General features: G+C 38.1%; 1 protein-coding gene across 2 annotated transcripts in view; it reads right to left on the bottom strand.

Moving 5' to 3' along the window:
- Positions 1-14,437, bottom strand: part of ppfia2 (PTPRF interacting protein alpha 2) — a 101,293-nt gene extending 86,856 nt beyond the window's left edge. For both annotated transcript variants that reach the window (XM_060889694.1, XM_060889695.1), the window contains exons 1-2: positions 14,289-14,437; positions 8,240-8,494 (exon numbers count right to left, since the gene is read on the bottom strand). In XM_060889694.1, the coding sequence (XP_060745677.1) occupies positions 8,240-8,488 (249 nt within the window). In that variant the 5' untranslated portion in view covers positions 8,489-8,494; positions 14,289-14,437. The remainder of the gene's footprint in view (positions 1-8,239; positions 8,495-14,288) is intronic.
- Positions 14,438-14,753: the final 316 nt, after the last annotated feature.

Here is a 14,753-nt window from a genome sequence, read left to right as displayed (position 1 = left end):
GGGTACTCCGGTTTCCTCCCCCGGTCCAAAGACATGCATGGTACTTTGATTGGCATCTCTGGAAAATTATCCACAGTGTGTGAGTGAATGAGAGTGTGTGTGTGCCCTGCGATGGGTTGGCACTCCGTCCAGGGTGTATCCTGCCTTGATGCCCAATGATGCCTGAGATAGGCACAGGCTCCCCGTGACCCGAGGTAGTTCAGATAAGCGGTAGAAGATGAATGAGTGAGCGTTATTAATTTATCTCAGTATTATTTATATATCTCATTATTTTTCACCACCAAACACCAACAATCACCGCCACACACCAGGATTCTCCATCAAACACCTATATTCAACACTAAACACCAGCACTCTCCATTATACAGTACACCAATATTCACTATTAAACACCACTAAACACCGACAGTCACCATCACATGCTAACATTCTCCATCAAATACCAAAATTGTCCATCAAACACCAACATTCACCACCAAACATCAGCACTCTCCATTATACACTAACATTCACCATGAAACATCATTAAACACCACCAAATACTGACAATCATCACCAAGCACCAACGCTCTACATCAAACACCATTAAACATCAAACACAAACATTCTCCTAAAAAAACACTATCAGTCTCAAACTTCTTGTCCATGTTCTTTGACCCTCAGCAGTTTTGTGTTCAGCTTTTGGGTCTGGTGTGAAATGTCAACTCCAGACCTTCGTATGGTGATGTGACATGCTGAACTGCTCTTGAAGCTGTGGAAGGTTGAGGCAGTTACATTAGGAAGAGACACACAGCACTGCTCGTGATATTTCTTCAGCTGTCTTTGAAAATGTTCCTTCTGAAATATCTCATGAAGATAAACAGTTATGCATTTCTTCTCTCTCTCTCACTCTCTCTGTCTGTATCTATCTATCTATCCATCTTGATATAAAGGGTTAATCTGCCTGGAGGAGGCTGAGTGAAATAGGACACGGACAATAACATTCAATCACGCAGAATCATCATGTGATGCTGAGGAAGAAGGAGGCAGCTGACTGGAACACACAAACACACACATACAAACACCACATACACATGACACAATCTTATTACGTTCATCACCACTGGAGACAATGATCTCATACATTCAGACATTCAACCATTCATCAGCCTGAGACAAAACCTAGAACAGCTTTAGTTGTGGTGTAGTTCAGAAGAAAACACTTTCAAAGATCAGCATTCGACACCAAACATCAGCATCCACCCTCACTCATGATGCCATTAAACTGTAACACTTTATCATGCACCTAGTTCAACAAACAATATTGACATCAGCATTCTGTGTTTGGTGAGGAGTGATGGTGTTTGGTGGTGAATGTAGGTGACTGACAGTGAATGATGGTGTTTGATAGTAAATGTCATTAACTGACAGTGAATGATGGTGTTTGATGCTAAAAGTTTTTAACTGACAGTGAATGGTGGTGTTTGATAGTAAATGTTGGTAACTGACAGTGAATGATGGTGTTTGATAGTGAATGTTGGTAACTGACAGTGAATGATGGTGTTTGATAGTAAATGTTGGTAACTGACAGTGAATGATGGTGTTTGATAGTGAATGTTGGTAACTGACAGTGAATGATGGTGTTTGATGATAAATGTCATTAACTGACAGTGAATGATGGTGTTTGATAGTGAATGTTGGTGACTGACAGTGAATGATGGTGTTTGATGATAAATGTCATTAACTGACAGTGAATGATGGTGTTTGATAGTAAATGTTGGTAACTGACAGTGAATGATGCTGTTTGATAGTAAATGTTGGTAACTGACAGTGAATGATGTTGTTTGATAGTGAATGTTGGTAACTGACAGTGAATGATGGTGTTTGATAGTGAATGTTTTTGACTGACAGAGAATGATGGTGTTTGATGGTAAATGTCATTAAATGATGGTGAATGATGGTGTTTGATAGTAAATGTTGGTAACTGACAGTGAATGATGGTGTTTGATGGTAAATGTCATTAACCGATGGTGAATGATGGTGTTTGATGGTAAATGTCATTAACTGATGGTGAATGATGGTGTTTGATAGTGAATGTTGGTAACTGACAGTGAATGATGGTTTTTGATGGTAAATGTCATTAACTGACAGTGAATGATGGCGTTTGATAGTAAATGTTGGTGACTGACAGTGAATGATGGTGTTTGATAGTGAATGTTGGTAACTGACAGTGAATGATGGTGTTTGATGGTAAATGTCATTAACTGACAGTGAATGATGGTGTTTGATGGTAAATGTCATTAACCGATGGTGAATGATGGTGTTTGATGGTAAATGTCATTAACTGATGGTGAATGATGGTGTTTGATAGTGAATGTTGGTAACTGACAGTGAATGATGGTGTTTGATGATAAATGTCATTAACTGACAGTGAATGATGGCGTTTGATAGTAAATGCTGGTGACTGACAGTGAATGATGGTGTTTGATAGTGAATGTTGGTAACTGACAGTGAATGATGGTGTTTGATGGTAAATGACATTAACTGACAGTGAATGATGGCGTTTGATAGTAAATGCTGGTGACTGACAGTGAATGATGGTGTTTGATGATAAATGTCATTAACTGAGAGTGAATGATGGTGTTTGATAGTGAATGTTGGTGACTGACAGTGAATGATGGTGTTTGATGATAAATGTAATTAACTGACAGTGAATGATGGTGTTTGATAGTGAATGTTGGTGACTGACAGTGAATGATGGTGTTTGATGATAAATGTCATTAACTGAGAGTGAATGATGGTGTTTGATAGTAAATGTTGGTAACTGACAGTGAATGATGGTGTTTGATGGTAAATGTCATTAACTGATGGTGAATGATGGTGTTTGATAGTGAATGTTGGTAACTGACAGTGAATGATGGTGTTTGATGGTAAATGTCATTAACTGACAGTGAATGATGGCGTTTGATAGTAAATGTTGGTGACTGACAGTGAATGATGGTGTTTGATAGTGAATGTTGGTAACTGACAGTGAATGATGGTGTTTGATGGTAAATGTCATTAACTGACAGTGAATGATGTTGTTTGATGGTAAATGTCATTAACCGATGGTGAATGATGGTGTTTGATGGTAAATGTCATTAACTGATGGTGAATGATGGTGTTTGATAGTGAATGTTGGTAACTGACAGTGAATGATGGTGTTTGATGATAAATGTCATTAACTGACAGTGAATGATGGCGTTTGATAGTAAATGTTGGTGACTGACAGTGAATGATGGTGTTTGATAGTGAATGTTGGTAACTGACAGTGAATGATGGTGTTTGATGGTAAATGACATTAACTGACAGTGAATGATGGCGTTTGATAGTAAATGTTGGTGACTGACAGTGAATGATGGTGTTTGATAGTGAATGTTGGTAACTGACAGTGAATGATGGTGTTTGATAGTAAATGTTGGTGACTGACAGTGAATGATGGTGTTTGATGATAAATGTCATTAACTGACAGTGAATGATGGTGTTTGATAGTAAATGTTGGTAACTGACAGTGAATGATGGTGTTTGATAGTAAATGTCATTAACTGACAGTGAATGATGGTGTTTGATAGTAAATGTTGGTAACTGACAGTGAATGATGGTGTTTGATAGTAAATGTTGGTGACTGACAGTGAATGATGGTGTTTGATAGTAAATGTCATTAACTGACAGTGAATGATGGTGTTTGATAGTAAATGTTGGTAACTGACAGTGAATGATGGTGTTTGAAAGTAAATGTCATTAACTGACAGTGAATGATGGTGTTTGATAGTAAATGTTGGTAACTGACAGTGAATGATGGTGTTTGAAAGTAAATGTCATTAACTGACAGTGAATGATGGTGTTTGATAGTAAATGTTGGTAACTGACAGTGAATGATGGTGTTTGATAGTAAATGTTGGTGACTGACAGTGAATGATGGTGTTTGATAGTAAATGTCATTAACTGACAGTGAATGATGGTGTTTGATAGTGAATGATGGTGTTTGATGGTCAAAGCTGTATAGTGTGTTTAATGGAGGCTGTCAGTGTGGTGTTTGTGTTTTGTGATGTTTCAGTCATGTTCTATTTCCAGTCTCTGCTTAGTAACCACTGCTGTCCCCTGTGACCCTTCTGACGCTTACTCTATCCAAGCAAACATCCTTTATTCAAGATTTACTTTCCAGTAGCCAGAGATCAGGTAGATTTCTTTAGAGAGCATCATTCTATCTTTCTATGTCATTCTCTCTCTCTCTCTCTCTCTCTCTCTCTCTCTCTCTCTCTCTCTCTCTCTCTCTCTTGCTCTCTAACCCTAACCCTTACCCACACACACCCACACACACACACACACACCCCTTATCTGTGTGACTGACGTCAGTCTATTAGAGTAAAATCTCCTGTTTTTTCGAAGTGTGTCATGTTGTCTGCGTGTTTAACATTGAATCTGCACTTAGATGATCACAGTGATGAGAAATAGGGTAAATGATGGCTGCAGGGTTTAGCTGGTGGAAGAGGAGGAGGAGCAGGGATAGAGAGAGAGAGAGAGAGAGAGAGAGAGAGAGAGAGAGAGAGAGAGAGAGAGAGAAAGGGAGAGAGAGAGAGAGAGAGAGTGATCTGAAAAGAAACTGGCCTCGTTCACTGATCCACATTCACTGTGATGAGATAAAATACAACTGAGTGTCAAACGGTATTAAGTCTCTCTCTCTCTCTCTCTCTCTCTCTCTCTCTCTCTCGCTCTCTCGCTCTCTCTCTCTTATTCCCTGTATTGCTTATTCCCTGCTCTTCCTATTTTTTATCATCTTCATCTATATATTCATCAGTTTAATAGGCTTGGTGTAACAATAAACAGGCAAACTTATGATTTGTAGTTTATTATTATTATACACTATTTGATGTACAGTATTTAATACAGAGCATCCAGAAGATATTTACAGTACTTTGTTTTTTCCACATTTTGTTACGTTACAGCCTTATTCCAAAATGGATTAAATTCATTATTTTCCTCTAAACTCTATAAATACCCCATAATGACAATGTGACAATGATGAGTTTATTTGAAATCTTGGCAAATTTATTACAAATAAAAATGAAATAATTCACATGTACATAATTATTCACAGCCTTTGATCAATACTTTGTTGAAGCACCTTTGGCAGCAATTACAGCCTCAACCTCTGGCTGGGGCACTCAAGGACATTCACAGAGGTGTCCCGTAGCCTCCTCTGTTAACTTGGCTCTGTGCTTAGGGTCTTTGTCCTGCTGGAAGATGAACCTTCACCCAAGTCTGGGGTCCAGAGAGCTCTAAAGCAGGTTTTTACCAAGAATGTCTCTGTACATTGCTGCATTCATCTTTCCCTCAATGCTGACTAGTCTTCCAGTTCCTGGCACCACCATGCTTCACTGTAGAGTTGGTACTGGCCAAGTGATGAGCGGTTAGCGGTGCCTGGTTTCCTCCAGACAAGATGCTCACTATTCAGGCCAATCTTAGGGATGAATTCAGGTTCAATCTTAGGTCATCATGTGCCTTTTACTGAAGAGTGGCTTTTGTCTACCAAACAGGCCTGATTGGTGGAGTGCTGCAGAGATGGTTGTTCTGGAAGGTTCTTCTCTCTCTACCGAGAAATGCTGGAGCTCTGTCAGAGTGACCATCAGGTTCTTGGGCTCCTCTCTGACTAAAGCCTTTCTCCCAGATTGCTCAGTTTGGCCGGGCGGCCCTTTCTAGGAAGTTCTGAGTTCTCCAGATCCGTGCCTCTACAGGCAATTCCTTGGCCTTCATGGGTTGGTTTGTGCTCATGCACCATTAACTGTGGGACCTTCTATAGAGCGCTGTGTAACTTTCCAAATCATGTCCAATCCATTGAATTTCTCACAGTGGAAACAGGATGCACCTGAGCTCAATATTGAGTGTCATAGCAAAGGCTGCACTTTACTACATGTGATTTTACTTGATAGTACATAAGTATTGTGATTATGTGATTCACATAAGGCTGTAACACAACAAAATGTGGAAAAAGTGAAGCGCTGTGAATATTTTCCGTGGAGTATTTCTATATATAATTAAAGTTTTTTTTGTATTTGAATGAAGTATTCTAAATTTAGTTACAGTTTTTTACCATTTATCTTTATGTGATATCTTTAGGTTTTCAGTTTTGGAGCATTTTATTTTATTAATAAATAGTTTGTTTTCTTTTTGTGTTTTTATTTATTTATTTGTTTGTTTGTTTGTTTGTTTGTTTATTTATTTATTTATTTATTTATTTATTTATTTGTGTTTTCTCACAGTATTTCTCTCTGGTTTCTCAAAGCAGTGTGTTCATTAAGCATTTCTGATATCCGATGGAGGTCTAATAGAGATCTGACGGAGGTCTAATGGAGATCTAATGGAAGTCTAATTGAGGTCTAATTGAGAGATGAAGGAGGTCTAATGGAGATCTGATTGAGGTCTAATTGATATTAACCAATGTGTACTATTACTACTACTACTATTATGATAATAGAATTGTATTAAAGTATTAAATAAAGGACAAATATATTATATTATATTATATTATATTATATTATATAGAGAGAGTGTGTGTGTGTGTGTGTGTGTTAACCAGACTTCAGTGTGGATAAAGGAAAGCTCAGGGAACTGAACACACACAGACACACTTTTACAGTGAGCTCAGAGCTGAGACGAGGCGTGAGGTGGCAGAGATTCCATAAAACCATCACGTCTCTGAACCACTGAGAAGAAAAAATCCTCAGCTGATTTGAACTCCATGTGATGAAATGTAAAAGAGCGTGATGTTGAATTACAGGCAGGAGGAAAATCCAAGATGACACAACAAGTCGAAAAAAAAAAAACACAAATACATAAAGCAGAGGTTACACACACACTCACACACACAACTCGAGAGTGATCCTGATTTGATTGAACTACAGGCGACTCCCCAGGAAATGAGCACCGGTGAACTCACTCGTGAACCTGGTTACTACTAGAATATAAACTGCCTCTCTTCCATAATGCTAACTAGAGCTAAATAACCCACCTGATTACTGGTAGTAAACAGCTGCATGCTAAAACATTATCTTGCTGGCTTCACAGCAAACACAGGTACAGGTTTTAATTTGCTGTACAATATAAGAACACACTAAACACTAGCTACATTTATTAGCCAAACTAATTACTAGTGTCAGCAGCAACACAATAAATGTTAGTTTGTTTATGGTTTAAATTACAATATAGATTATTTGCCATTAGCTGAAATGCCACCAAAAGTTGCAATTTATTTTTAGCTCAAATTAGCTATGTCTCAAAGAAATCTTGTATCTTGCTACTAAACATTGTTGAGATTTGCCACACAGCCATACTGCATTTTACTAACTAGAGTAGTTGTAGTTTCCAGTAAATAAAAAATAGAATTGTTTAGCAAACATTACATGTATGTAGCTTTCAAATAAGTTTTAAATAAGTTTTACATTTCAAATAAGATTTAAAATAGATATGTTACAATAGACATAGTTTGCCTGATGGCAGCTAGCTTGCTTGCAAACTACATTTTATTACTCATTTTTAATTAGTTGTTACATTGCATTATTTGTTACTCAAATAAATTTGCTAGCTATCTTACTAGCAAAAGTATTTCATTTTTCATTTGGTACATGATACAATCCCTTAGGTGATTTCTAGCAAAACGTGCTACTAATTAACTTTAGCTTCACATTTTAATAATAGCCTTATGTACACATAAACGTTAACTGAATATTGGCTTGCTAGTAAATGTGACTACTAGCTTTAAGCAGCTATACACTAAGGATGCTAAGTTAAATTGTTTATCTAGCTTACGCTTGAACGTTGATTATCTGTACTATTGAATACAGAGGTTTAGTTAAAGTGTGCTAGCTTGCTAACAATTTAGCTAGCTCTACAGAGACAGATATATGTCTGTATATATATATATATATATATATATATATATATATATATATATATATATATATATATATATATATATATATATAAGATTGTGTAATTAAAATCAGAAATTAATTAAAATCAGAAACTAATTACAAGCATTATGTTCATGGTGTTCATGTGATGAAGTATCTAATTGGCTGATCAAACACTAATTAAGTCCCGCCCTTGATGCAAAATCCCTGTGTGTTTGTGTGTGTGTGTGTGTGAGAGTGTTTGTGTGTGTGTGTGTGTGTGTGTGTGCGAATGTGTGTGTGTGTGTGTGTGTGTGTGTGTGTGTGTGTACCTGTGGCAGTGCAGAGCTGAGCTGGCGCTGTAGTGAGTCCCGGTCATACATGACATCCTGCAGGTGCTGCTGTGCGAGGGCGAGGCTCTCCTGTGTCTCTCGGAGCGTGTCCAGGAGACGGTCTCGCTCATCCAGCATGTTCACCATCAGCTGCTCAAAATGCGAGTCAGGGTCCGAGGAGCTGCTCTGAGAACCTCGCTGGCTCATGGCCGTGTCCTCGCTGATCGTGGGCATCACCTCGCACATCATCTTTACCTGGTAAAAGTAAAAGTCCAAAGTCCAACAAGGTTCAGTTCAGATCTTCTGACTGTGCGAGTGCTTCTTTTACTTATTGATGTTGGTGCTGAAGGTAGATGTTGGTGCTTGATGGAGTTTGATGAATAATGTTTGATTGGGTTTGATGGAGGATGTAATGGTTTAGGTGTTTCATGGAGAAACTTGGTGCATGCTGTAGAATGTGGCAATGTAACAGTGAATGATGGACATCTTCAAGGTTTCTTTGAAAATAGTGGTGTTCATGAAGAATGTGTCTATTTAGGTGCTTGATTTATTGGCTGGTGGTTGATGATAAATATCAGTCCTTTATGTAGAAAGTTGATGTTTGATGGAGAATGTTGGAGTTTGATGAAGTTTGATGTAGAATATTGATGTGTGATTATGAATGTTGGGGTTTGATGGAGAATGTTGGAGTTTGATGGAGAATGTTGGAGTTTGATGGAGAATGTTGGGGTTTGATGAAGAATGTTGGGGTTTGATGGGACATGATGGTGTTTGGTGAAAAATGTAAGTGCTTGATGGTAAATGTTGGGGTTGATGAAGAATGTTGCTACTGATTAAGAATGTTTTAGGAGTTTGATCGTGTTTTGAGAAGAACATTAGATTAGATGAAGGTTGAATGAAGGGACAAATGAAGATAAATGAAGATAAATTAATATAAATTGTCACAAAATGTCTCACAGTAAATATTTACTTTAATTTTTTATTTGTACTGAAACTTTATGCTACTCTGTCAGTTCTCTCTCTCTCTCTCTCTCTCTCTCTCTCTCTCTCTCTCTCTCTCTCTCTCTCTGCGTGTGTTTCCCTGTATGAACAAGCCACAGAGAGCCACAGGGGTCCCCAGCTAGTTGCTAAACGCTAACAATTTGTCCACAAACTGTTTTGTCTGGACAGCAGCCATCTCTGTCTGATTCTCCATCTGTCTCATGCAATCCGACTACATACACCAAAGCAGTATTTAAAACTGTTCTGAAAGACTTACCAACAGTATTATGATTATTATCATCATTAAAGCAACATTGTTGTAGATGATTCACCCGAACCAGCACCACCCACACACACAGACACAATACCACATCATTGACACTGCTGGATGGAGAATAAACACCACCCACATCTTCTCTTCTGACTGGAGCGCCGAGAGTGGACCGTTTTCATTCATAGACAGGGTAAAGGGGTGCCAATACTTTTTGCAGCTTAACAAATGGGCAAACTGACCTATACAATAGACCCCATAAATTGGCCAATTTGTATTAAAAAATTTGCAGGGATTATCCAGAGGCTGAAGGTAAAGTCTGTAGTGGGACAGTCGGAATCATTTCTTTGATTCATTAAAATTGACACTTAGAAAGAATCGACTCAGCGATTTGAATTACTTCCATTTTCTACAATGTCAATCAATCAGACCCTTTGTACAGTGTATATATAAAATGGCAGGATTTTTTTTTTACATGGGTCAAAGGTTACAGGTTTTTAGCTCCACCCAAACATTTAAAACCGCTGTCATTTGTAAGGAATGAATAGAGGGATGAAAGAAGGAAGGAATTTGGAAGGAATGAATGAACAAAGAATGGAGGGATGAATTATTGATTAATATGGGAGAGATTAAAGGAGGGGTGGATGGAGTTGTGTATTAATGGAAAGAGGGATAAATAGAGGGAGGGTTGGATGGAGGGATGACTGTAAGATGAACAGAAAGATAAAAGCAGGGATGAATTGAGGGATGGGTGAAGGAATGAATAGACAAATGAATAGATGAATGAATGGAGGGATGAACTGAGGTATGAATTCAAAAGAATTAAAGAATGAAGTGATGAATGAAGGGATTCATTAAGAGATGGTTGAATGGATCGAAGGATGACTGAAGTAATGAATGGAGGAATCAACTGGCTGATATATGGGGGAAGAAATGGAGAGATGAATGCAGAATGAATGGAGAAATAAATTGAAAGATTAATGAATAGAGGGTTGAGTGAAGGGATGGATAGATGAATACAAGGAGCGATGAATGAAGAGATGGATGGATGGATGGATTAATGAATGGGAAAAATAGATGAATGGAAGGTGAATAGAGACTGAACAGAGGGATGAATGAAGGAATAAAAGGAGGGATGATAAGAGGATGAGCGAAAGGATGAATGAATAAAAGAATTGTGTACCTGTAGAGATCTGCCATATACCAATCAATAAATTATTCAGAGAAAGGGAGAGTCTGGGCTTCCCTTCACACACACACACACACACACACACACACACACAGAATACATATAGACCTGTAATAGAATGAAACCCTCTTTGTATCTATAAAGTGATTAACTACATCTCCTACTACACCCGGTGTTAGCTTTCACATGCTAGGTTAGCATTCTGACTCTAGGTTAGCATTCCCTTATTAGATTAGCTTTTGTTCTCTATTTTATATTAGCATTCACTTATCTTTCAGACAGTAGGTTTGTTTAGCTTAGCTTTAGCTTTCTTTAGGTCAGCTTTCTCTTATTTGTAGCTTTTATTTTCTTATTAACTTTTGCTTTCTAGCTTGGTTTTAGCTTGCTAGATTAGCTTTTATTTTATATTATATTAGCGTTTATTCTATGGGTTAGCTTTTATTATGTAGGTTAGTTTTTATCCTCAAGATTAGCTTTTTCTATTTTCCACAGATTTAAAGAGAGCACACTAACAGTCACATTGTAATATAACAATAATATTATTACAATAGTATAATAATAATATAGAAACAATAATAATACTATTTGACCGTTAAACTGTTTACATATAAATGGTGTTACTGAGATAAATAAGTCATTAAAGCTGTGATGCTAATCTGGGGTCTGGTGTACCACGCTTTGGTTTGAACGCTTATTTGAGTATTAATAGTACATGATTTTTGCTAATTAGCCAAACTCTGACACTCTTAGCCGTTTTGCTTCTTACCGAGGCGTTTGGTTGTCATGGCTACACACTCACACACCATCTGTCTTGGTGACCATGATAGACAGAATCTACACGTGCTAACTGCTAATTATGTCACTATGTGTGAGTGTGTGTGTGTGTGTGTTTTATCATTCATGCATTACATTCTAAGAAACATTAGCATAGTAGCAATATAGAGTTTAGCATATAATTTCTGTGTGTGTGTGGGGTGTGTGTGTGTGAGAGAGAGTGAGAGAGAAACAGAGAGAGAGAAATAGAGAGAGAATGCTACATAATCAGAACATGATTATCTATTTTACATCCTTTGGCACTTATTAATGCTAATTATGTAAGATGAGGCAGCATGTCTGGGATATTGACAGCATTAGCACATCAGTATTAGCACACTGTCACTACAGCATTACATGTACCAAGTATCAAATGCTAATTCATGCTAATGTAAGTAATTTAGAAAGTTAAATTATAATAACAAAGCTTTAACATATTAGCAAAACTGAGCCGGTATAGTTTAATATTTATTAAAGTAGCACTTTGTGTGTGTGTGTGTGTGTGTGTGTGTGTGTGTGTGTGTGTGTGTGTGTGTGTGTGTGTGTTAGTTTTACATCATTAGCCTGTGAATGAATGTTTATTTAGCTTTTTACTCTTTGAAGTGAGCATTAGCACATTAGCAGTCTACAGAGTGCTTGTGCAGAGTCATATTTAGCAGTAAAGGATCTGCATATCATCCCTCTGTGTGTGTGTATGTGTGTGTGTGTGTGTGTGTGTGTGTGTGTGTGTGTGTGGCACCTCAGGTCATGTTCTTTCATTGTATTAGCTTTTTACTTATCATAGCAAGAAGCATTGTGTCTGTAATAACGATTCATGAACATAAGCGCATTTGCAAAGTAACTTTTCATAACTTTCAAGAGCGTCAAGAGCAACAAAATAGTGAATAAAGTTTGTTCATAGAAGTTTGATCAAATCTCCTCCAAAAGTAACAGTCTGAGCTGGATCAAGTGCTATTCTATTCTCTGAGCTGCTGAATAATGAGACTGAAGGAGTTTCGTTTAATAAACCACTGATAGATGTCTTCATCACAGTCAGCTCTGTTCATGCAGTCATATATTAGTGATATAGCAGATTCCTGATTTATTTCAACACTTACCATCTCCTCATTAGCATATTATCATCATCTTTTATGTTATATGGAGTTACATTTGACAGCAAAGGGAAAAAAAACACACTTCTTTCTTTCTTTTATCTTCAGCCTGTATTTTCTGTCCCAATCCGTTTCTACATTTTAAAGACGAGTGTTTGTGTTTAAAGGTCTAAAAACAGATGCTAATAATGAACAATCTGGCAACCTCATTAACGTGACCATAATATTATAAACATGGAGCTAAATAAAGCAGCTGTGTAACCCGACTCTGAACACCAGGAACGTTAACAGATTAACACTCATGTCAAATTAAGCATTTATGTACAAGAATAAGAATTTAAATAAATTTGAATATTATTGCGTATACTGTTTAACATTAACAGTAATGATTACTTGTGTGTATATATCACATTAAACCTCGAGAAAGTAAAAATACTATTCAAAATGACTACATCCATCTACATCCATATGTACTAAAGCGACTAAAGCCACTACAAAAGCTACTGGTTCTGTGGATCAAAGGTGTTGATTAGTTCTCTATAGCAGCAATCTTTCCATAGCAACAGCTCATTCACTGGGAGGAAACTCAACATAAGGTAAAAAATACGTGTGTAATGTTTGATGTGGTGAAAGTGTCTGTGTGGAGAAACGTGTGTGTTTGTGTGTGTGTGTGTGTGTGTGTGAGTGTGGAGTCTCCAGTGTCAGTGCTGAGGAACAGTCAGATGTGAAGGTGGAAGTTGAGATAATAAAGTGATGCTCGTGATGTTAGGAGTGATTATAACAGCTGCTATAACAGCAGTGAGAGCAGGAATAGATGAAGAGGAGTAAAACATGTGGGGACGTTCTGTTAGAGGAAAATAATCAACTATAGAGTGGACACAGGAACTGTGCTTCATCTCTTCATCTCTCTCTAACACACACACACAGTTGTATTGTGTGTTACAGGACAGAGGTCAATTCTCAGCACTACATCACTATGTGGTTTCTCATCATTAAGGCATCAGGATGATCTTTCAGGATGGAAATCTGTGAGCTGCCGTGGTGATGTTCACATCCGGCCTGTTCCTCCGCTCTAATGCTAATGAGGGTGAATCCTCAGCCCATTGTCTGAAGTGCATTACATCATACCCGGTGTGTGTGTGTGTGTGTGTGTTTGTGTTAGATTAATTCCTGCACTGCATGTTCACTTCATTTCAGACAGCAGTGTGCATTTCATTGCTCCATCATCCATTTATTCATCCATCAGCATGAAAGAGATGGATGAAGGATGAATTTGTGTGTGTGTGTGTGTATGTGTGCGTGTGTGTGTGTGAGTGTGTGTGTGTTTCTGCATGTTCCTGCCACACACATAGACAAGACACGCGTTATTGCAGTATCTCTCTTTCTCTTTAATTCTTTTTTTTCTCAAATTTTTTTGTTTCTCTTTTACTTTCTGTGTTCTGTCTTTCTCCATGTCTCTCTTTCTTTCTCTCTCCCCCTCTCTCTTTCTGCTCTCTCTTCACTCCATCACTGTCTGTCACTCTATTTGGTTTCTATATCATCTATATCTATCTGAATTGAGACCCACATCACTCATTCATTCTCTCTCTCTCTCTCTCTCTGGTTCTTTCTCTCTCTCTCTCTCTCTCTCTCTCTCTCTCTCTCTCCTACTCTTGTGTGTGTAATTGCAGCATCCCCCGTGTCCGTGTCCGTGTCCATACTCACTGCTTCTTCCTTGTCTTCCGTCTCCTCCAGTAAATCAGTATTCCCAGCTGTGCGGTTCTCTGAACCAATCCTGACTGAATCCCAGATCCACAGCAGGCATCTTTCACATTCCTGATCCTGATCTTAATCCTGTGAGCTCCGTCATTGTGCTCCTGCTGAAATCCACATCACTGTGAGGAAGGAGGGAAAAAACAACCCGGCATGTGAGAGAGAGAGAGAGAGAGAGAGAGAGAGAGAGAGAGAGAGAGAGAGAGAGAGAGAGACTGATGGAGGAGCTGGAGGAGATGGAGGAGGAGGCGATGGAGGAGGGGTCTTAAAGATGCAGCTGGCCATTTTTCCACATCTGCACATGTTCCTGCTTTCTTTTAACACCTCAAACTCTCTCCATCAGACAGACAGAAGTGGATTTTTTATTGTAATCATTACAGTAACCAAGAAAATCAACAGTATGGAAAAAACACCCAA

This window comes from Tachysurus vachellii, chromosome 16 (assembly GCF_030014155.1).
Source record: "Tachysurus vachellii isolate PV-2020 chromosome 16, HZAU_Pvac_v1, whole genome shotgun sequence".
NCBI lineage: Eukaryota > Metazoa > Chordata > Actinopteri > Siluriformes > Bagridae > Tachysurus > Tachysurus vachellii.
The sequence above is the reverse complement of the archived record's forward strand: the minus strand, read 5'-3'. Positions and strand labels throughout refer to the sequence as shown.